This window comes from Mustelus asterias, chromosome 14 (assembly GCF_964213995.1).
Source record: "Mustelus asterias chromosome 14, sMusAst1.hap1.1, whole genome shotgun sequence".
Classification (NCBI taxonomy): Eukaryota; Metazoa; Chordata; class Chondrichthyes; order Carcharhiniformes; family Triakidae; genus Mustelus; species Mustelus asterias.
This window is the reverse complement of record NC_135814.1, coordinates 39,359,901-39,383,445: the sequence shown is the minus strand read 5'-3', so window position 1 is coordinate 39,383,445 and position 23,545 is coordinate 39,359,901. Positions and strand designations below refer to the sequence as shown.

General features: G+C 44.4%; 1 protein-coding gene across 1 annotated transcript in view; it reads right to left on the bottom strand.

Moving 5' to 3' along the window:
* Positions 1-417: 417 nt before the first annotated feature.
* The window catches only part of abcb11b (ATP-binding cassette, sub-family B (MDR/TAP), member 11b), an 89,105-nt gene continuing 65,977 nt past the window's right edge, over positions 418-23,545 (bottom strand). Inside the window, exons 23-29 of the mRNA XM_078228198.1 lie at positions 19,020-19,223; positions 18,687-18,928; positions 18,436-18,592; positions 11,521-11,718; positions 11,210-11,416; positions 9,217-9,363; positions 418-2,609 (exon numbers count right to left, since the gene is read on the bottom strand). Of these exons, the coding sequence (XP_078084324.1) occupies positions 2,409-2,609; positions 9,217-9,363; positions 11,210-11,416; positions 11,521-11,718; positions 18,436-18,592; positions 18,687-18,928; positions 19,020-19,223 (1,356 nt within the window). The 3' untranslated portion in view covers positions 418-2,408. The remainder of the gene's footprint in view (positions 2,610-9,216; positions 9,364-11,209; positions 11,417-11,520; positions 11,719-18,435; positions 18,593-18,686; positions 18,929-19,019; positions 19,224-23,545) is intronic.

Sequence of the window (23,545 nt, the reverse complement as noted above, 5' to 3'; positions counted from 1 at the left end):
TGCTGGGTCCACTGTTATTTGCCATTTATATTAATGATTTGGATGAGAATATCGGAGGCATAGTAAGTTTGCAGATGACACCAAGATTGGTGGCATCGTGGACAGTGAAGAAGGTTAACTCGGATTGCAACGGGATCTTGATCAATTGGGCCAGTGGACTGACGAATGGCAGATGAAGTTTAATTTAGATGAATGTGAGGTGATGCATTTTAGTAGATTGAACCAGGGCAGGACTCACTCAGTTAATGGCAGGGCGTTGGGGAGAGTGACAGAACAAAGAGACCTAGGGGTACATGTTCATAGCTCCTTGAAAGTGGAGTCACAGGTGGACAGAGTGGTGAAAAAGGCACTCAGCATGCTTGGTTTCATTGGTCAGAACATTGAATACAGGAGTTGGGACGTCTTGTTGAAGTTGTACAAGACATTGGTAAGGCCACACTTGGAATACTGTGTGCAGTTCTGGTCACCCTATTATAGAAAGGATATTATTAAACTAGAAAGAGTGCAGAAAAGATTTACTAGGATGCTACCGGGACTTGATGGTATGAGTTATAAGGAGAGACTTGATAGACTGGGACTTTTTTTTTTGGAGCGTAGAAGGCTGAGGGGTGATCTTATAGAGATCTATAAAATAATGAGGGGCATAGATCAACTAGAAAGTCAATATATTTTCCCAAAAATAAGGGAGTCTAAAACTAGAGGGCATAGGTTTAAGGTGAGAAGGGAGAGATACAAAAGTGTCCAGAGGGGCAGTTTTTCCACACAGAGGGTGGTGAGTATCTGGAACAAGCTGCCAGAGGTAGTAGTAGAGGCGAGTACAATTTTGTCTTTTAAAAAGCGTTTAGACAGTTACAGGGTAAGATAGGTACAGAGGGATATGGGCCAAATGCGGGCAATTGGGACTAGCTTAGGGGTTTTAAAAAAAAGGGCAGCATGGATAAGTTGGGCCAAAGGGCCTGTTTCCATGCTGTAAACCTCTATGACTCTATGCTGACCTTTCAACAAAATTTCTCACTTAAAAAGTTATTTAAATTAAACAATTAAAGAATAAAGTAATGAAAAAGTCTGATAAAACTTATTAAAAGATATTTACATTAAACTAGTGTAAAAGTCTGATGGATCTTCTTAAAACAAAGTCAGATTAATGCTTTTAAAAACTCATTGGGTGGGATTCGCTGGCTGCGCTCGCCTGAAAACCAGAGATTCCTACCCGACTTCAATGGACCTTAGAATTCCAGTGGCGGGCAGGATGGGAGAATTCTGGCCTTTATTTGGAATCCATTTCAACATTTAAAGGAACTCCTTCCCTCAGCATGCGGGTGTACTTACACCACATGGGCTGCCGTGTTTCAAGAATACACCATCCACCACCAAAGGCAGTTATAGAGATGGGGAATAAATGCTGGTCTGGCCTGTGAAGCGCACATCCCTTGAGTGAACAGAAAAAAAAGATCCTTTCTACTGCTGGCTCCTCAAGCACTAACAAAATAAGAGGAGCGCCTAATCACCACCAGAAGGATTAACAGAAGGAGATCAAGAGGCCAACAGGAAAGGAAGCAGTTAAACAATATTAAAGACTAGCTTATACAGAACTTCGAATTAGATCATCTACTATTGCTGTTTTTGGAAGGTTTATAAAACCAGGAACATCTACAACACCTGACATACACTTCAATGACAACAATCCTTAATGCCTGGAAATACCAGATTTATAGTTTTCTCTTTGTGAATACTTTATCATTAGTCGGTAATTAACTTAAATTCATGCTTATTTCCTATCTACTGCTTAAATCTGCAGCTCAATGATAGACGTTGTGAAGCCTTGGCTGTAGCATTTGTTAGCCCACTGCAACTTGTAGATTTATGCACTACAGTGTGCACAGTTCAGAATTTGCTGGACTAGTCCAAATAACGCATTGCAAAATCTTCTCCATTGTTTATGTTAATAACAATAAAACCATCATTTTTATTTCTAATTCAAATAAGTCATTTTAAAAATATATATTATAATTTCTGCAATTCATTGAAAGTGTTTTAAGTTCCCCCCAAAATTATCAATGCACTTTTATTTCATTCAAATATAAAATTGATCTTACTGAAGTTACACAGTTCTAATTTAAATCACTAATACTATAAACATGTATTTTAGTATCATACACGAACAGAGCTAAAAGGATGTGCAATGATTCTGTTGGCAGTATATAAAAACTACTATCAAAGTGTACGAAGAAATTCTACTTGCAAATCAGTAGACATAAAAATCTAATATACACATTTTTACAGTACTTATTGTGATTAAGTAACTGTATTTACTGCAGGGCAATAAACCTGGAGTAACTGGCATGATTTGAAGGGTCATTTGGAATGCAATCTGCTTGATAAACAGTGTGGATTTGGTTCAGCCCTGTTTAACTGATAGGAGCACCAGTTGTGACAAGTTTATAGTAAGCCCCTTTAAGAGCCATTAGTTCCTCATGAGCTCCCTGCTCAATAATGAGTCCTCGAGACATGACAGCGATAATATCTGAGTTCTGAATGGTTGACAGCCGATGTGCAATCACGATGCAGGTTCTTCCTTGTCTTGCTTTATCTAAAGCAGCTTGGACAATCTAAACTCAAGAGAATACATTAAACTTTTATCAATGTTGGCCAATATGTAATACAGTTGAAATACTAATAAGTGCTGACTGTGGCAGGTTGTGGCACTCATATTGCACTGGGGTCATCATTGCCATGTTTTAGGTTTTGTTTCGCCTACTGGCAAGCTCACATGTTGCATTTTTAGGGATGAAATCATGGGCGAAAATTATGCATGCACAGAGGTAGCAATAGAAGGGGACTTAGATACGCACCAACAACATTCTACCTGTGAGCATTTAAACAGAGTAAGAAGTCTCACAACACCAGGTTAAAGTCCAACAGGTTTATTTGGTAGCAAAAGCCACTAGCTTTCGGAGCGCTACTCCTTCGTCAGGTAAGTGGGAGTTCAGTTCACAAACAGGGCATATAAAGACACAAACTCAATTTACAAAATAATGGTTGGAATGCGAGTCTTTACAGGTAATCAAGTCTTAAAGGTACAGACAATGTGAGTAGAGAGAGCGTTAAGCACAGGTTAAAGAGATGTGTATTGTCTCCAGACAGGACAGTTAGTGAGATTTTGCAAGCCCAGGCAAGTCGTGGGGGTTACAGATAGTGTGACATGAACTCAAGATCCCAGTTGAGGCCGTCCTCATGTGTGCGGAACTTGGCTATCAGTCTCTGCTCAGCGACTCTGCGTTGTCATGTGTCGTGAAGGCCGCATTGGAGAACGCTTACCCGAAGATCAGAGGCCGAATGCCCGTGACCGTTGAAGTGCTCCCCAACAGGAAGAGAACACTCTTGCCTGGTGATTGTCAAGCAGTGTTCATTCATTCATTGTCGTAGCGTCTGCATGGTTTCCCCAATGTACCATGCCTCGGGACATCCTTTCCTGCAGCGTAACAGGTAGACAACGTTGGCCGAGTTGCAAGAGTGTGTACCGTGTAACTGGTGGATGGTGCTCTCATGTGAGATGATGGCATCTGTGTTGATGATCCGGCACGTCTTGCAGAGGTTGCTGTGGCAGGGTTGTGTGGTGTCGTGGTCACTGTTCTCCTGAAGGCTGGGTAGTTTGCTGCGGACAATGGTCTGTTTGAGGTTGTGCGGTTGTTTGAAGGCAAGAAGTGGGGGTGTGGGGATGGCCTTGGCGAGATGTTCGCCTTCATCAATGACATGTTGAAGGCTCCGGAGAAGATCTTGTAGCTTCTCCGCTCCAGGGAAGTACTGGACGACGAAGGGTACTCTGTCCGCCGTGTCCCGTGTTTGTCTTCTGAGGAGGTCGGTGTGGTTTTTCACTGTGGCGCGTCGGAACTGTCGATCGATGAGTCGAGCGCCACATCCTGTTCTTATGAGGGCATCTTTCAGCGTCTGGAGGTGTCTGTTGCGATCCTCCTCATCTGAGCAGATCCTGTGTATACGGAGAGCTCGTCCGTAGGGGATGGCTTGTTTAACGTGTTTAGGGTGGAAGCTGGAGAAGTGGAGCATCGTGAGGTTATCCGTGGGCTTGCGGTACAGTGAGGTGCTGAGGTGACCGTCCTTGATGGAGATGCATGTGTCCAAGAATGCAACCGATTCCGGAGAGTGATCCATGGTGAGTCTGATGGTGGGATGGAACTTGTTGATGTCATCATATAGTTGTTTCAGTGATTGTTCACCATGAGTCCAAAGGAAGAAAATGTCATCGATGTATCTAGTGTATAGCATCGGTTGTAGGTCCTGTGCGGTGAAGAGATCTAGTTCGAACCTGTGCATGAAGATGTTGGCATATCGAGGTGCGAATTTGGTCCCCATGGCTGTTCTGTGTGTCTGGATGAAGAACTGGTTGTTGAAGGTGAAGACATTGTGGTCCAGGATGAAGTGGATGAGTTGTAAAATTGCATCTGGAAACTGGCAGATGTCATTGTTGAGTACTGAGGCAGTTGCAGCAATGCCATCATCGTGGGGGATGCTGGTGTAGAGTGCCGAGACATCCATTGTGACGAGGCGTGCTCCTGGTTCAACGGCTCCATGTGTGCTGAGTTTCTGTAGGAAGTCCGTAGTGTCGCGACAAATGCTGGGTGTTCTTTGTACAATGGGTTTCAGGATGCTCTTGACGTAGCCGAAGAGGTTCTCGCACAGGGTCCCATTGCCCGATACGATGGGACGGCCGGGTGTGTTTGCCTTGTGTATCTTCGGGAGGCAGTAGAGATGCTGCGAGACTGTTCCTCCAGGAAACTTGAGAAGCTTGGCATCACCACCAGCAGCAACCCAGCCTCCCCCAGTACCACAGTAGAAAACAGTACCACTGCAGGGAAGTCCATTGTCAACTTGTTGGACTACACAGATGAAATCGAAGTTCTCAGCCGAGGGCTCAATTTCTGCCCCACCACCAAAATCGAACCCATCAGTCTTGAAGCAAACACAGAGGGATTTATCAGGCGAATGAGGCTGCGGGAGTTCTTCCACAAACCCCAAGAGGCCAATAGCGAACACAATGAGACAGCCAATGAACCGAAACAGCCGACAGAGAGATTCGTAGTGCAGAAACCGAAGAGGAAAGAGTCGAATTGGACTCCTCCGGAAGGCCGCTGCCCTCGACTTGACATGTATGCCCAAGCCGTCAGGAGGTGCGTCAACACCAGATTCATCAGCCGCACTCACAAGACAGCCCTGAACATCAACGCAATGCCATCCGCGCTCTCAAGACCAACTGCAACATTGTCATCAAACCAGCAGACAAAGGAGGGGCCATCATCATACTGAACAGAACGGATTACTGCAAAGAAGTGTACCGACAACTGAACAACGAGGAACACTACAGACAGTTACCCGCAGATCCAACCAAAGAACACACCCGTCAACTCAACAGACTGATCAAGACCTTTGATCCGGACCTTCAGAGCACCCTCTGTGCTCTCATCCCATGTACTCCCCGCGTTGGAGATCTCTGCTGCCTCCCGAAGATACACAAGGCAAACACACCTGGCCGTCCCATCATATTGGGCAATGATACCCTGTGCGAGAACCTCTCCAGCTACGTCGAGGGCATCCTGAAGCCCATTGTACAAAGAACACCCAGCTTTTGTCGCGACACTACGGACTTCCTACAGAAACTCAGCACACATGGAGCAGTTGAACCAGCAGTACTCCTCGTCACAATGGATGTCTCGGCACTCTACACCAACATCTCCCACGACGATGGCATTGCTGCAACTGCCTCAGTACTCAACGATGACAACTGCCAGTTTCCAGCGGCAATTTTACAACTCATCCGCTTCATCCTGGAACACAATGTCTTCACCTTCAACAACCAGTTCTTCACCCAGACACACGGAACAGCCATGGGGACCAAATTCGCACCTCAATATGCCAATATCTTCATGCACAGGTTCGAACTAGACCTCTTCACCGCACAGGACCTACAACCGATGCTATACACTAGATACATCGATGACATTTTCTTCCTTTGGACTCATGGTGAACAATCACTGAAACAACTATATGATGATATCAACAAGTTCCATCCCACCATTAGACTCACCATGGACTACTGTCCGGAATCGGTTGCATTCTTGGACACACGCATCTCCGTTAAGGACGGTCACCTCAGCACTTCACTGTACCGCAAGCCCACGGATATCCTCATGATGCTCCACTTCTCCAGCTTCCACCCTAAACACATTAAAGAAGCCATCCCCTACGGACAAGTTCTCCGTATACACAGGATCTGCTCGGATGAGGAGGATCGCAACAGACACCTCCAGACGCTGAAAGATGCCCTCACAAGAATACGATATGGTGCTCGACTGATCGATTGACAGTTCCGACGCGCCACAGTGAAAAACCGCACCGACCTCCTCAGAAGACAAACACGGGACACGACGGACAGAGTACCCTTCATTGTCCAGTACTTCCCCCGAGCGGAGAAGCTACGACATCTTCTCCGGAGCCTACAACATGTCATTGATGAAGACGAACATCTCGCCAAGGCCATCCCCACACCCCCACTTCTTGCCTTCAAACAACCGCACAACCTCAAACAGACCATTGTCCGCAGCAAACTACCCAGCCTTCAGGAGAACAGTGACCACGACACCACACAACCCTGTCACAGGAACCTCTGCAAGACGTGCCGGATCATTGACACGGATGCCATCATCTCACGTGAGAACACCATCCACCAGGTACACGGTACATACTCTTGCAACTCGGCCAACGTTGTCTACCTGATACGCTGCAGGAAAGGATGTCCCGAGGCATGGTACATTGGGGAAACCATGCAGACGCTACGACAACAGATGAATGAACACTGCTCAACAATCACCAGGCAAGAGTGTTCTCTTCCTGTTGGGGAACACTTTAGCGGTCACGGGCATTCGGCCTCTGATCTTCGGGTAAGCGTTCTCCAATGCGGCCTTCATGACACACGACAATGCAGAGTCGCTGAGCAGAGACTGATAGCCAAGTTCCGCACACATGAGGACGGCCTCAACCGGGATCTTGAGTTCATGTCACACTATCTGTAACCCCCACGACTTGCCTGGGGTTGCAAAATCTCACAAACTGTCCTGTCTGAAGACAATACACATCTCTTTAACCTGTGCTTAACGCTCTCTCCACTCACATTGTCTGTACCTTTAAGACTTGATTACCTGTAAAGACTCGCATTCCAACCATTATTTTGTAAATTGAGTTTGTGTCTTTATATGCCCTGTTTGTGAACAGAACTCCCACTTACCTGACGAAGGAGCAGCGCTCCGAAAGCTAGTGGCTTTTGCTACCAAATAAACCTGTTGGACTTTAACCTGGCGTTGTGAGACTTCTTTCTGTGTTTACCCCAGTCCAGCGCCGGTATCTCCACATCAGCACTTAAACAGGCCAGGCACTTGCTGTGCACGAGCACACATTGGAGCTACCCAATCACTGATCCTCGAGGGTTTACCACCAATGATGTCAGGTGAACAGTTGCTGTTCTTAATTGGTGTGGTTTCCATGGTTTTACATGGTTTTAGGTCAGATCCTTCTCTTGATTACTTTCCGATATCAAATGATGACTTAAAAATCAGTTTTGAATGCAGAATTTTACAATTGAGTGCAAATTAACCTGTTGTGTTCTGAATTGTGTCAAAGCTTTCAGGTAGGACTGAGCTCAATGCATCAATAGAGACCAAATAATACTGGCAAGGAAGTTTCAGAGAAAGGAACACATTTGAACAAGGAACATTATTAAAGGAAATTCAACATCAATCCAGATATGTGTAGGAATATCTTTAAAAATATTTTATTAGAAAATTAATTTTGAGTAAAAGCAAAAAAACGGCACAGTGGTTAACACTGCTGCCTCACAGCGCCAGGGGCCCGGGTTCGATTCCCGGCTTGGGTTACTGTCTGTGTGGAGTTTGCACATTCTCCCTGTGTCTGCGTGGGTTTCCTCTGGGTGCTCTGGTTTCCTCCCACAGTCCAAAGATGTGCGGGTTAGGTGGATTGGCCATGCTAAATTGCCCCAGGGCCTGGGTGGGATTGTAGTCAGTGCAGACCTGATGGGCCGAATGGCCTCCTTCTGCACTGTAGGGATTCTATGATTCTAACCTTGGAAGTTATTTGAGCAATTTAATTGTTTGGTTGCTTTTGTGATAGTTGTTTCTTTATAAGACTGGATTTTCTGCTAGCTGGGAATACTATCTATTCAAAATAATCAATGCTAATCTGGGTTGGTTTAATGAGGTTTAAACAATTTTGGTGCCTCCCCAACCCCCTCCCCAGAAAGATTCCCATCTAAACCCATACCTAATATCTAAGTTGCATATGGAATATTGGTACAGAAAACAGACCCCCTCAAGCAGTGCTGACAGTCTCTAGTGCAGCTCGAAGGCAAAATTACTGGCAAGGGAAATAGAACGTTAAATCTCCCTTCCATCCTCCATAGCAATGTTGCACGCAACACTTTATCACTTTTGTTAGAAATGGTATCAGGCTGCGGCAACCAGTTAAATGGCTCCCTCCTCAATTTTCCAGCCCCAGCCCCTTTACTGCATCCATCTAAAATCAGGTGGACAGGGAGTGAAAGATTGAATCTTTTGTACCTAATTGGCGACAATGTAATGGGGTGTTTGAGTAAATTAGAATGAGTAATCAGAGGTTCTAATTATTTAGACAAGTCCTTCAAGTGTGGCAGATTTAAAGTATAATAGTCAGGTTTAAAGTGTAACACAGGACGTAATTTAGGACATTTAATTATAGAGCAAGACACTAATTGATGTCTTGTGGCAACACTCATTGTCAAAAATAATAGAAATACATATGCCGGCATCTCCACATCAGCACTTATGCTTATCGCTGTACATAATCCTGATGCACAGTCCCTCAACAATCTTATAAAAGCTATTCTCGTCATGCTAGATAAAACAAAACTCAATAACAATTTAGATTATGGAAATGAAAAATGTAATGTCGATTTGGAAAAGGAAATGGATTGAAATAAAATAGAAGTTAAAAGATAACTGAAAGTGTACAGAAGACCATAATACATCTTGCGGTGAATGATTTGATGAGAAAATAAGTAGCCATTCAGCCTTTTAGGTACTTTACAACCTTAAATATCCCCAGATATCTGTCATCTTCTAGCCAGTCATGCCTCAATATTTTCATTGTCAGTACCTTTTCACTTTCTGTATCCAGTGCAGATGTTGCCTCATCCAGTAAAAGAATTTTTGGATCTCGGACAATGGCTCGAGCTATAGCAATACGTTGTTTCTGTCCACGTGATAACTGAGAACCTTGGGCACCCACATTAGTATCATATTTCTAAGTAAAAAAAACCCAAAAATACATAAAGTAATGTGTTTGAATGAAGTAACCAGTTCAGGAAGTATTTTATGTCAGATGTGAACATTTAAACCAATCCCAGAATAGAGCACGGTAATGTTATATATAATAAATTCATTAGCCATAAGTTCCGAGCTCCCCACCTTCAGACTGGGAGCACCCCAAAGGTGTGTAATTGCTCAGATGTGCAACTTCCTCTGGGCAATTGCCTTGAACTGAAAATTATCTGAAAATTATGATTTCAATTGCAAACTTCAGATGGTGCTGACTGGGTTACATCAGCAGATACTCAGAAAAAGTTAGAAGAATTTAAACCTCTTCTAACTTTTGGTTAACTATTGTAAAAACTAGGACTAGGTGCAATTTAAAAATTTGCAAATGTCACAAAACTTGGAAGTATTGTGAAATGTGAAGAGAATAGTAAGAAACTTCAAGAGGACTTGGTCTATTAGAATGGGTGAAGATTAAATTTAATGGAGAGATGTGCAAAGTGATTCATTTTGGTGTGAGGAATAAGGAAAAGCAATACAAGTTTAAGGGTATAATTCTACAGCAGCTACAAGAGCAGAGGGATTTGGGGGTATATGCACACAAATCATTGAAGGTGGCAGGGCAGGTTGAGAGAGCAGGTAATAAAACATACATAATCCTGGACTTTATAAGTGGGAGCTTGGAATACAAAAGCAAGAAAAAATTCATGAGAATGGCTCCAGGGATGAGGATCTTCAGCAATATAGATAGATTGGAGAAACTGGGACTATTCTATTGGATAAGATAATATTAAAAGAACATTTGGCAGAGAGTTTCAAAATCATGAGAGGTTTGGTGAGAGTAGATATGGAGAAACTGTTCCCATTGGAGGAAGGACTGAAATCCAGAGAAAACTGATTTAAGGTGATTGGAAAAGTATGAGTTCTTTACGCAGTGAGTGTTTAGGATCTGAAATGCACTGTCTGAGAGTGTCCATCTATCCATCCATCATCTCTTCCGTGCCAACAGGCAGACAGAGCACATCCTCATGTCTATTCTCATAGCTAGAATTTCCTGGGACAGGTTGCTAGCCTGATAGGAAGCAAATTTAAATGTGGCTTTCAAATGAAAATTGGATAAGCACAAAGAGAAAACGTTTGCAGGGCTAAAGGAAAAATGCAGGTGTTTGGGACTTAAGTCAGCTGCTCTTCCAGAGAGCCAACGCAAACATAACGGTTGAGTGGTCTCATTCAGTGCTGTAACCAATCTATCATTCTGTCATATCATCCCAGCTGAGATCAGCTAACTCAAAACATCCTAGGAATTGAATTAACAGCCTTCTTCAGCTCTGATGAAGGGTCATCCTGACCCAAAATGTTAATTCTGTTCTGTCTTCATAGATGCTGTCAGACCTGCTGCTATTTTCCAGCATTTTCAGATTCCAGCATTCGCAGTATTTTACCTTTAGCCTGAGAAATCCTGGGATGTCTTAGTTTAATGCTGACTTTATCAAATGGAAAAGATGTGCCTGTTAGGTGGTTTGGCCAGTCCAAATTGCCCCTTAGTGTCCAAAGATGCGTAGGTTAGATGGATTAACCATGGTAAATGCACGGGGTGATGGGGATAGAGCAGAGGGGAGGACATGGGCGGGATGCTCTCTCAGAGAATTGGTGCAGACGTAATGGGCCAAATGATCTCTTTCAGATTTGCAGGGATTCTATGATTCCATCAGGGAAACTTGTCGCTATTGTACAATTCTGATGATCTCATATTACATTATTACCAATGGACAGAGTACATTACATGGTAAACATAATTTTCAATTCCTTATCTCATAAAATATAACAAACCATACTTTTGGTAATGACATCACAAAGTCATGGAGTTGAGCTTTCCTTGACGCTGCAGTGACTTCATCCATACTGACTTGACGGCTGTTGTTACCATATTTAATATTCTCTGCGATGCTGCAGTCAAAAAGGACAGGCTCCTGGGACACAATTCCAATTTTAGATCTTAAGAAGACAATGTTTACAGTCTCTGTGTTATGGCCATCAATTAACTGAAATTAATGAAACAGAAAAAAACTGAGTTGAGTAAAGGGCATTTTAAAGCAAAACACTTACAAGCAAACACAACAGATTGGATCAGAATATATTCTCTCACCACTTTCCCCTCTTTAGGGTCATAAAATCGCTCAAGCAGTTGCACGCTGGTGCTTTTTCCACATCCGCTACTGCCAACAAAAGCAAGCGTTTGCCCAGGCTTAACTGAAATTGAAAGGCCATTTAGAACTTGGAAATCTGGCCGAGAGGGATATGTAAATTTGCAGTCAATGAATTGGATTTCTCCTTTAAAGTTGTCCTGTTTCAAAAAAAAAGTACAATTTTAGATGCACCTATTATGATCATTCATTGTGGATAGTCAACTCATTCTTTACCATATAGATATCAGGCTCCCACAGTGCAATGGGGAATCTCATTTAAATTGAACAGTTGCCTCCCTGATCCCCCTGGGCTTGGGAACCTCAGTAAGAGTTTTAACAACACCAGGTTAAAGTCCAACAGGTTCATTTGGTAGCAAATGCCATTAGCTTTCGGAACCCTGCTCCTTCGTCAGATGGAGTGGAATAAACCTGTTGGACTTTAACCTGGTGTTGTTAAAACTCTTACTGTGTTTACCCCAGTCCAACGCTGGCATCTCCACATCTTGGGAACCTGGCAGCCAAAGGAAGGCCAAATCCACCGACTTCAGAAGTGAATATGTTTTGTACTACTTGTGGGCCGTGTGGAACCAGAGAGATTCCCTCAGGACCCTAGAGGAAGCCTTTGGTCTCCTCTTTGCTGATCATGGCCTCTCTCTAGCCACTGCTATGATTCACAACATCTGCTCCCCCGCCCTCACCACCCCGCTCACCCCATATTTCCAGCCTGCCCCACCATCAGTGACCCCAAACTCTTGTAAAACCTCATCTGCTTCACTAATGAGTTATATGTGACTCAGCACAGCAAACTCTTACCTGCACTCTAAAATGGCCCAGACAGTTATTCAGTTAAGTATAATGAAACTGCTGCAAAAAGTCAAATAAGGACAAAACAGGGCGATAGGCATCAGACACAATAAAGCCACATGCAGACCAGTTGACTCTTCAAAATCCCCTTCACTAATGTCTTATGCTAAAATGGGAAAAGTTGTCCCACATACTAGTCAAACTACAGTATACCTGTGTGGTGAACCATCGTTGGTTCCCACTAGATAGTACTGAGCCAGGGTCTGGCCGGTACTACAAGTATGTATATATGTTGCTGTTGGGGTTAGGGATGGGTTGTTCTACTTGTTGCTGTTGGGGTTAGGGTTGGGCTGTTACACCTTGTATTATAGTTATTGTGGTACATCCCAGTCGGGCTCTGCCTCCTGGGAGAGGTATAAAGGTCTCTGCTCTGTCTGGGACCCCTCAGTCTGGGATCGTGTATATAATTAGTAGCTTCGTTGTTACAGCAAATAAAATTGATGCGCGTTATCACACACGAGGCTTGAGATGCTCAGGAAAAAAGGCTTTTATTTGCTGTAACAACGAAGCTACTAATTATATACACAATCCCAGACTGAGGGGTCCCAGACAGAGCAGAGACCTTTATACCTCTCCCAGGAAGCGGAGCCCGACTGGGATGTACCACAATAACTATAATACAAGGTGTAACAGCCCAACCCTAACCCCAACAGCAACAAGTAGAACAACCCATCCCTAACCCCAACAGCAACATATATACATACTTGTAGTACTGGCCAGACCCTAGCTCAGTACTATCTAGTGGGAACCAACGATGGTTCACCACAACCTGACAGCCAAAGTCCCAGATACCTCCATCAGTATCTGTGGGAATGTCCTGCTCCACTGACAAGGCAGAACCATCAGATTTCATGGCACAGTGGTATACAGTTAGGACGGAGTGACCGTGAGTGCTGGCAACATTGACTCTGGGCCCCATGAAGTCTTATGGCATCAAGTCAAACTTGGGTAGAGAAACCTGTTGTTGATTACTATGTACAACCCTCCCTCAGCTGATGAATCAGTGCTTCTCCACATTAAACTTGACTGGGAGAGGCACTGAGTTTAGCAAGGGCACAGAATGTGCTCTGGTTGGACGCCTTTAATGCCCTTGTTAGATCACCACTACTAACTGAGCTGGCAAAGTCCTGAAGAACATAATTGCCGGACTGGGCCTGTAACAGACGGTGAGGGAACCAATGTAAATGAAAAACCTACTCACCAATCTATCTGTTGCAAATGCATTTGATGACACCCTCCATCATGTTATGTGGCAGACACTTGCCTAACAGGATAGATTCAGATCAGATCCAGCAGCCCAAACGCTGGACGTTCATGAGGCACTATAGGCCATTAGCATCAGCAAATGTGTACTCAATCAATCTGTACCCTCATAGCCTCGCATACACCTCACTCTACCATAAACAAGAAGTCAGGGGATTAACTGTGGTTCAATAGGAGGGTATGCCAGGAACAGTACTAGATATACCTAAACATGAGGTACCAATTCAATTCACTTCACAAAATAACAAACAATGGCTGAGCACAATGGATACAGCAAAGGCTATGGGTCCTGACAATATCCAGACTGTAGTGCAGAAGACTTGCAAATGATGGCAAAATCCCATGAATGAAGAGAGGAAATGGTTGCATAGACTGAATGTGATCACTACTAGTTAGGTTAGAATTCCACCACAGTGCTAAAAGAATCTACTATTACCTAAAAAGTCTTCATGCCAAGATGACTCAGAAACTCACTGATTGATTTTTCTGTCTAATTGTTTCCTAAAATGCTTCAAAATAATTGTTAATGAAACTAACTGTGTGCTACATTGTGCTACAGTTCTAAAATATTCTATCCTCGAATATGTTTGTTCATTAGTTTTAAGAAAGTGGCATGACTGATAATCATCTTCTTGGAGGTTAAGTGAAAATAGAGCACAATATCTCATGTTACATTGCAAGATTCAAGTCATCAACCTGAAATGCTAACTCAGTTTCTCTCTCCACAGATGCCGCCAGACTTGCTGAGTATTTCTAGCACTTTCTACTTTCATTTCATTTGCAACACTTAAGTAAAGTGCTCCAGCTTTCACACAATTGAAAACACAAAGAGACCAAAGCCCCAATTTCACGGTGCTATCTCCTATGTCCCAAGAGTGACTGAAATGGATCCAATCCTGTTCGACACTTTTTTCAGATATTCGTATTGGCCTCATAAGACAGGCTAATGGCTTTGAAGATATGGGTATTGCTGGAAAAGCTGACATTCATCATGAATAGCCCTTAATTGAGTGGCTTGCTAGGCCATTTCAATCTCAGGAGATTGGTAGGCTCAGTGGAGGAGATCAAAGGCCTTGGTACAGAGTGGGTGGAGGAAGGGTCAATAGTGGAGGAGATTGGAGGTCTCCAAGTTGGTAGAAACCTGAAGTCACAGGTGGGAAGGTCAGGAAGTAAGAGTGTAGGAATGATCAGAGGGAGTGATTGGAAAGACAAGGAGGGAGTGGGAAATTGACAGAGGGGTGCAGAGAGTTGGAGTGGGTTATGATGTGGTGGGGAGAGCAGAAGCAGGGAAGATTTCATTCTCCGATTTAGTTGCTCTGGTTCAGAATCACCATAACCTGAACCCTTCAGTGATTGTTCAAAGATTCAGACTTCATAGGCATTTTCGCAAAAGCAAGTCAATCGGTAGCTAACCTTGTGGCAAAATTATGCCAGCTTTCATAATACTGTGATTTTAGGGCATTTTTAGAAGATATGCTCAGAGATAGGCTGGTCTGCAGCATTAACAAGGACATCACTCAGCATTGGTTGTTGGGTGCAGCCGCACTAACTTTTAAGAAGGCTCTAGAAATTTCACCGGGCATGGAAATGGCTGCCAATAGTGCTAAAGATATTCAGAAGGCTAATGTTTGTGGCCACATAGGGGCACTCCATCAAATGAAGAAAGAGGTTGCAAGCAAAAAGTTGAAAGCAGTACAATATTTTAGATATGGTGGGCTACATTATGTAAATCATTGCAAATTTATTGATGCTGTTTATCACCAGTGCAACATGAAGGGGCAATTAGTGAAGAAATGCAGGGGCAGGAAGAGCAAGGTGAAGGCTAAGCAGGACAATTTATTTATATAAAGAAGTTCCTTCTTTTAAACAACACATTTAACTGCCTTATTTGTGGTTTCGAGTCACCAGAGTGGGTTTTGAGGTAAATTGGAGTTGGTTTTGAAATTTTAAACCTTTTTACATCTGGTTTCTATCTGTTTTTGGAGTTGAAATTACCCCTGATTCCTGTTTCTCTCATCATAGACGTTGTGTGATATGCTGAGTATTTCCACCATTGTATGTTTTTAGTGAAATGTACTATTTGCCATTGGTTATGTGCTGCTGTAGGAATGAAACCTTTTACTGTAGATTAATCCTGCTCTTAGCTAATAAAATTGCCAAAACTTCATGTACTATTTAAATGGAATTAAAACATTTTATTCTAGTCTGATAAAGGTTTATTGCTAAATTATAGAATCCCTACAGTGCAGAAGGAGGCCATTTGACCCATCGAGTCTGCGCCAACCTCAATCCCACCCAGGCCCTATTCCCCTTACTCCACATATTTACCCTGCTAATCTCCCTGACCCTACCATCAATTTAGCATGGCCAATTAACCTAACCTGCACATCTTTGGAGTGTGGGAGGAAACCAGAGCACCTGGAGGAAACCCACGCACTCATGGGGAGAATGTGCAAACGCCACACAGACAGTGACCCAAGCCAGGAATTGAACCTGGGACCCTGACACTGTGAGGCAGCAGTACTAATCACTGTGCCACCATGCCGCCCTTGTGTGAATTGTGTGAATTAATGTGAATCAATAATCTAATATGAGCCAGTAAGATTGCCAGCTGCTGCTCATTACAGAAGTGCAAAGCTAAAGCAGTAATTAAATAAATAAATCCTTGATACGAGGTTAACCAGAGTGTAAAGACAAGTGTGACATTGAAGCTCGAGTGGATTGTCAATGTTATTTTGACTCAGAGAAAGTGTCATTGAATCACAGCTCAATTCATGTTTTGCTCTATATTCTGGAGGTGTTGGGGGTGGATGCAGAAAGTTTTATACAATTTTTGCCACTTTCTTTTTGCTGGCGATAAGTTGTGATGTGGAGGGGGGAGCAACAATCATTCCAGATTAAAATCGGGCAATGGAAGAACTGCTGATGGCTGCTCCACAAAAAGGCCGAAAATTTTTATTCCAAGGGATTTTGTGGAGCCAGAAGGAGCAGTAAGAAAAGCGAGTGGAATGCTGACCTTTTATCTGAAGGTCAAGAACACAAGAAGTCAAAACTCATTCTGCAGCTATACAAAGCTATGGTTAGACCACTGGAGTACTGTGACCAGTTCTAAGCAACACACCTTAGGAAGGATATATTGGCCTTGGAGTGCAACGTAGATTCACTAGAATGATACCTAGATTCCAAGAGTTAAATTTTGAGACAAGATTGCACAAACAAGTTTGCATTCGCCTGCAGTTTCAACATTAGGAGTGATTTGATCAAGACATAATGACTCGTTGCCTGACTCATAATTACATAGAAGGTATTACAGCAATTCATACACCCGAACATAATATCCTGGCTTGACCACCTTGATGTAAATTATAGTTGTTGCTCTATACTCAGCCCTATAAAAGAAGAAGGGTGGAATTCTCCCATTTTGAGACTAAGTGCCTTGGTGAGTGCAGGAACGTGGAGTGTTTCCCGTTGCAGCAGCCAGGGGTAAATCATTTCAAATCTTATGGTCTGCACCTCACTAATTATACACCTGGGTGTTTTATGCTGTATTCAGTGGTGGGGCAGGCCTGGATATCGCATAGCCCGGTGTTCTGTCCAGGGCCATATTGAAATGGCGTCCAACATCACAGACCCACTATTGAAGAGAGAAGATGGGCCAACTGAAAATGAAGATAAATCTCTGGGAGCACTCTGAGACTGGTAGGTGGATCTCTTGAGAATGAAGATGGATCACCAGGAACATTCTGAGGTCTACCAAATCTGGCAGGTCTATCCGATGCTCCCCCAACCCACTGCTATAGTGTTCTAGGGTTGTGGGATACCTCCATCCTGAACTCCAGAGGCTGTCCCAGGAATTGTTCAGATGAGTCTTTCATGCCAGTGTGTTTTCCTGCTGATATCACAGAGAATCTGACATGGGGGGGAATCGGGCCTTCATCTGCAATCCCATTAACGAGATGTAAATGAGATTCACATTGGCCTCTGGTGGGTTTTCCTACCTGCCATGGTGGGCACCTGCGGAAGATCCCGCTGTAATTTCATGCTGGTATGAAGCCAATTTCTGGGCCTCCCACCACATTCTCCCCAAATGCCCACCATTGAACCCACCAGCAGAGGCTTGGGAGAATTCTGCCCTTTTGTACTCAGTGATTGGCTTTAACATAATGCTAGTGTTCTAAAACTCATCAGTTCTCAGAGTTGCTTCTTTCATCTTGAAATGGGCGTCTTGATGAGATTTCTTTAAGGTTTGCCTGTTAACTTAAGAATGCTACCATACACTGGTATTAAAAAAATTCTTGTTTATTTAGAGGTCTTTGTACACCTCAGTACTCTACACAAGGTTGTACTTTCCGTCCCACCAGATCTCATTCTCTTCATCATGTGATATTACATGATAGTTACATCAGTAGTTATTCCTGCAACTAGGGATGGGCAATAAATGCTGACCAGCCTATGACACCCACAAATGAATTTAAAAAATCAAGTGCTCCTGATGTCTACTCTTTATTGCACACTCCTAGTCAGTGCTACAGTTCCGTAACCAACCCCAGTCTGTTGCAGAATTGTTAACTAATTTCATAAATCACTGCTGGGAATGGCGAACCAGTTTTTAAAGAAGAATTTTCTTCAGTTTCTGTTTTCTTGATTATGTAGAAAACTATTATCTTTTAAAGATGTAATATGAAATCTTTCAACACTGTATGCTGTTCTGAAATGAAATGTCTATTGATGAAAATTTGCTACAATACCCATTTTTTGCCATCATCTTTGTAGATATTGATTTTGGGAACATGGTCAATCAGTTGAAAAAAGCGTGCAGCAGCTATCTTAGCTTTTGCATAGTCCGGGGTGTATGATGAGGCTCTTCCCAGTGCTGTACCGCTTGTTACTATGGCAGAAATCACCCTGAAATAAAGTAACATTACTGATTTTAAAACTGTTAAACCTTGTGACTTACATATGGTACGATATTTTTTATTAGATAACAGAGTAATCATACCTGAATACTATGCTGAAATGAAGACTCTCAGCAACAACCAAGTAACCGCCAAATCTATATGATGCAGCATTGGCCAGGAAGATTACAGATTGGGCAAAACCAAAGCATAAGCCGTAAACATTGGCTTTCTTAATTGCAGCTCTATAAGGGGCTTCGAGCTGGGTATCAAATAATTGCACAAACATTTTCTCCTTTGCTAAGCCAGCTATAGTTCGAATGTTACTCAGGGCTTCACTGGATATCTAAAGAGTGAGAGAATGCTATATTAAGAATATGTTTAATGGAGCAAGACAACATTCTATGTGGCAAGGAAGTTAATAATCTGAAATATACCTGGCCAGCAACTTCAAGGGCTTGCTTATCCTGGTTTGCAAATCCTGTTAACATTTTAGCTTGCAGAGCACCCGACAATGCCAGGAAGGGTAGAAAACAGAGTATAACCAAAGTTAGTTTCCAGCTAAAGTAGAAAGCGATGATCAAGGACGCTCCTATGTTGGTGAAAGAATTCACTATCATTCCAATCTGAGATCCAGTGGCCTGAGGGAAGAGAAACAATAAAAAATCAGTTATAGAAATTGGGCCCCATTAACACACGGAGAGCACCATTTCCGTTGCATAGCTATTGTTTAAACTGGGAAATAAAACAACTTATCATCCTTGGTGTAGCATTGCTGTAGAGCTAAATTCAGTAAAGAAAACAGATTATTGCCATTAAATTGGGATTGGTAGCACTCGGCGTTTGGGCACCATGGGTACTGTTCGATGAACAAATGATACTTGCCGTGCCTACGCACACATTTTGAGTGAGTTGCACCAAATTGTTCGAGGAGGTTCCAGTGTGTGAGGTGAGCGACTGACTTTTTAAAGTTTTTCGCGGGCTTTGTGTGTGGTAAAATTACTTTAACTTTAACCTTAAATAACTTTAAAATTTTGGCGGAAGTGGGCTGCGGGGTGTGTCGGGAAAGTGTGTGTTTTTTTTAAGCACGCGGGAGGTTTAAAAGGGAAGCCGCAGTGTACAGCGGGCAGCGTCGGGAGCGGGCAGCGGAGTGAGTGGGAATCAGAGTGTGAGTTGTAAGGGCTTTGGCTCACAGGGCTTCGGGGGACAGGGCAAGCAGGGGTGAGTTTTAATTCTTAGTTTTTAATTCTTATTTACTTTTCTCTGTGTACCTTGATAAAAAGGGTCAAATATGAACGTGAAGCCAGTGTGTTGTTCCCAGTGTAGGATGTGGGAGGTCCTGGAGGCACCTGGCCTCCCGGATATCCACATCTGTGAGGGGTGTGTCGAGCTGCGGTTCCTGAGGGACCGTGTTAGGGAGCTGGAACTGCAGCTCGAGGATCTTAGGCTGTTAAGGGAGAATGAGGAGGTGATAGACAAGAGCTATCATCAGGTGGTCACACCAGGGCCACGGGTGGAGGCCAAGTGGGTGACGGCCAGGAAGGGTAAAGCTCGGGTGATTGAGAGCACCCCGGTGGATATGCCCCTACACTACAAATACTCCTGCCTGAGTACTGCTGGGGGGGACAGCCCGCCTGGGGGAAGCAGCAGTGGCCGTGTCTCCGGAGTGGAGTCCGGCCCTGTAACTCAGAGGGTTAAGGAAAAGAGGAGGAAGGCAGTGTTAATCGGGGACTCGTCAGTAAGGGGGTCGGACAGGCGTTTTTGCGGAGGCAGGCGGGAGTCTTGGATGGTGGTCTGCCTCCCTGGGGCCGGGATCCAGGATGTCGCTGGTCGAGTCCCAGAAATCCTGAGGTGGGAGGGAGAGGAGCCAGAGGTAGCAGTACATATTGGTACCGCTGATGTGGGAAGGAAGGGGGAAGGGGTCATGAAAAGAGAGTATAGGGAATTAGGGAGACAGCTGAGAAGGAGGAAAGCAAAGGTAGTAATCTCAGGATTGCTGCCTGTGCCACGGGAAGGTGAGGGCAGGAATGGAGTGAGGTGGAGAATGAATGTGTGGCTGAGGGACTGGAGCAGGGGGCAGGGATTCAGGTTCCTGGACCATTGGGACCTCTTTAGGGGCAGGTGTGACCTGTACACAAAGAACGGGTGGCACTTGAATCCCAGGGGTACCAATATCCTGGCGGGAAGGTTGGCTAAGGCTACTGGGGAGAGTTTAAACTAGAATAGGTTGGGGGGAGGGGATCGAGACGAGGTGACTGGGAGCAAGGAAGTTAGCTCGCAAACAGAGAAGGGTTATAGACAGTGCAAGAGGGAGGATGGACGGGGGATAGAGAAAGGGAGAGCTCAGACCAAAGGATTGAGATGTGTTTACTTTAATGCCAGGAGTATAGTGAATAAAGGGGATGAGCTCAGAGTGTGGATCGATGCCTGGAAGTGTGATGTGGGGGCCATTACGGAGACTTGGATGTCTCAGGGACAGGACTGGATATTCCAGGTGCCGGGATTCAGATGTTTCAGGAAGGACAGGGAGGGAGGCAAGAGAGCGGGTGGAGTGGCACTGCTGACCAGGGATAGTGTCACAGCTGTAGAGAAGGTGTATGCTGTGGAGGGATTGTCCACAGAGTCTCTGTGGGTGGACGTTCGGAGTGGAAAGGAGTCGATCACTTCGCTGGGAGTTTTCTATAGGCCGCCCAATGGTGACAGGGAGGTGGAAGAGCAGATAGGGAAACAGATCCTGGAGAGATGCAGTAATAGCAGGGTTGTTGTGATGGGAGACTTTAATTTCCCAAACATAGATTGGAATATTCCTAGGGTAAGGGGATTGGATGGGAAGGAGTTCGTTAGGTGTGTTCAGGAGGGTTTCCTAACACAGCACGTGGACAAGCCTACAAGAGGAGAGGCTGTACTTGATCTGATACTGACCAATGAACCTGGACAGGTGTCAGATCTCTCAGTGGGAGAGCATCTTGGGGATAGCGATCATAACTCTATCTCCTTTATGCTTGCATTGGAAAAAGAGAGGATCAGGCAAGCTAGGAAAGCGTTTATATGGAGTAAGGGGAAATATGAAGACATAAGGCAGCAAATTAGAGGAGTAAATTGGAAGGAGGTATTCTCGGGGAAATGTACTGAAGAGAGGTGGCAGTTTTTCAAGGAATGTTTGTCTAGAGTTCTGATGTGGAGATGCCGGCGTTGGACTGGGGTAAACACAGTAAGAAGTTTAACAACACCAGGTTAAAGTCCAACAGGTTTATTTGGTAGCAAAAGCCACACAAGCTCCGAAAGCTTGTGTGGCTTTTGCTACCAAATAAACCTGTTGGACTTTAACCTGGTGTTGTTAAACTTCTTACTGTGTCTAGAGTTCTACAGGACAACGTTCCGAGCAGACAAGCAGGTGTTGGTAGGTTAAAGGAACCGTGGTGCACAAAAGTTGTGCGGGACCTAGTCAAGAAGAAAAGGAAAGCATACAAAAGGTTTAGAGAGCTTGGCGAAGATAGGGATCTAGATGAGTATACGGCTTGTAGGAAGGGACTAAAGAAGGAAATTAGGAGAGCCAGAAGGGGTCACGAGAAGGCCTTGGCAGTAGGATTAAGGAAACCCCTAAGGCGTTCTATAAATATGTGAAGAGTGAAAGGATGAGACGTGAAGGAATAGGGCCTATAAAAGGTGAAGGCGGGAAAGTCTGTACAGAGCCAGTAGAAATGGCAGAGGTGTTTAATGAGTATTTTGCCTCGGTTTTCACAGAGGAGAAGGACCTGGGTGGATGTACTGCGGGCTTGCGGTGGACTGAAAAGATTGAGTATGTGGACTTTAAGAAAGAGGTTGGGCTGGAATCTTTGAATGGCATCAAGATAGATAAGTCGCTGGGTCCGGATGGGATGTACCCCAGGTTACTGTGGGAGGCGAGGGAAGAGATTGCAGAGCCTCTGGCGATGATCTTTGCGTCATCAATGGAGACGGGAGAGGTGCCGGAGGATTGGAGGATTGCGGATGTGGTTCCTATCTTCAAGAAGGGGAATAGGGATAGCCCAGGTAATTACCGACCGGTGAGTCTAACCTCAGTGGTTGGTAAGCTGATGGAGAAGATCCTGAGGGACAAGATTTATGAGCATTTAGTATGCTCAAGAATACTCAGCATGGCTTTGTCAAAGGCAGATCGTGCCTTATGAGCCTGGTGGAGTTCTTCGAAAATGTGACTAAACACATTGACGACGGGAAAGCGGTAGATGTGGTTTATATGGATTTTAGCAAGGTGTTCAATAAGGTCCCCCATGCAAGGAAAAAGTGAGAGGGCATGGGATCCAAGGGGCTGCTGCCTGTGGATCCAGAACTGGCTTGCCCAAAAGAGGCAGAGAGTGTTGTTGTTGGCTGGTGTTGTTAAAACTCTTACGTTGCCCAAAGGAGGCAGAGAGTGGGTATAGATGGGTCATAGAAATCATAGAAACCCTACAGTACAGAAAGAGGCCATTCGGCCCATCGAGTCTGCACCGACCACAATCCCACCCAGGCCCTACCCCCATATCCCTACATATTTACCCGCTAATCCCTCTAATCTACGCATCCCAGGACACTAAGGGGCAATTTTAGCATGGCCAATCAACCTAACCCGCACATCTTTGGACTGTGGGAGGAAACCGGAGCACCCGGAGGAAACCCACGCAGACACGAGGAGAATGTGGAAACTCCACACAGACAGTGACCCAAGCCGGGAATCGAACCCAGGTCCCTGGAGCTGTGAAGCAGCAGTGCTAACCACTGTGCTACCGTACCGTGTCTTTTTCTAAATGGAGGTCGGTCACCAGTGGTGTGCCCCAGGGATCTGTTCTGGGACCCTTGCTGTTTGTCATCTTCATAAATGACCTGGATGAGGAAGTGGAGGGATGGGTTGGTAAGTTTGCCGACGACACGAAGGTTGGTGGGGTTGTGGATAGTCTGGAGGGATGTCAGAAGTTACAGAGGGACA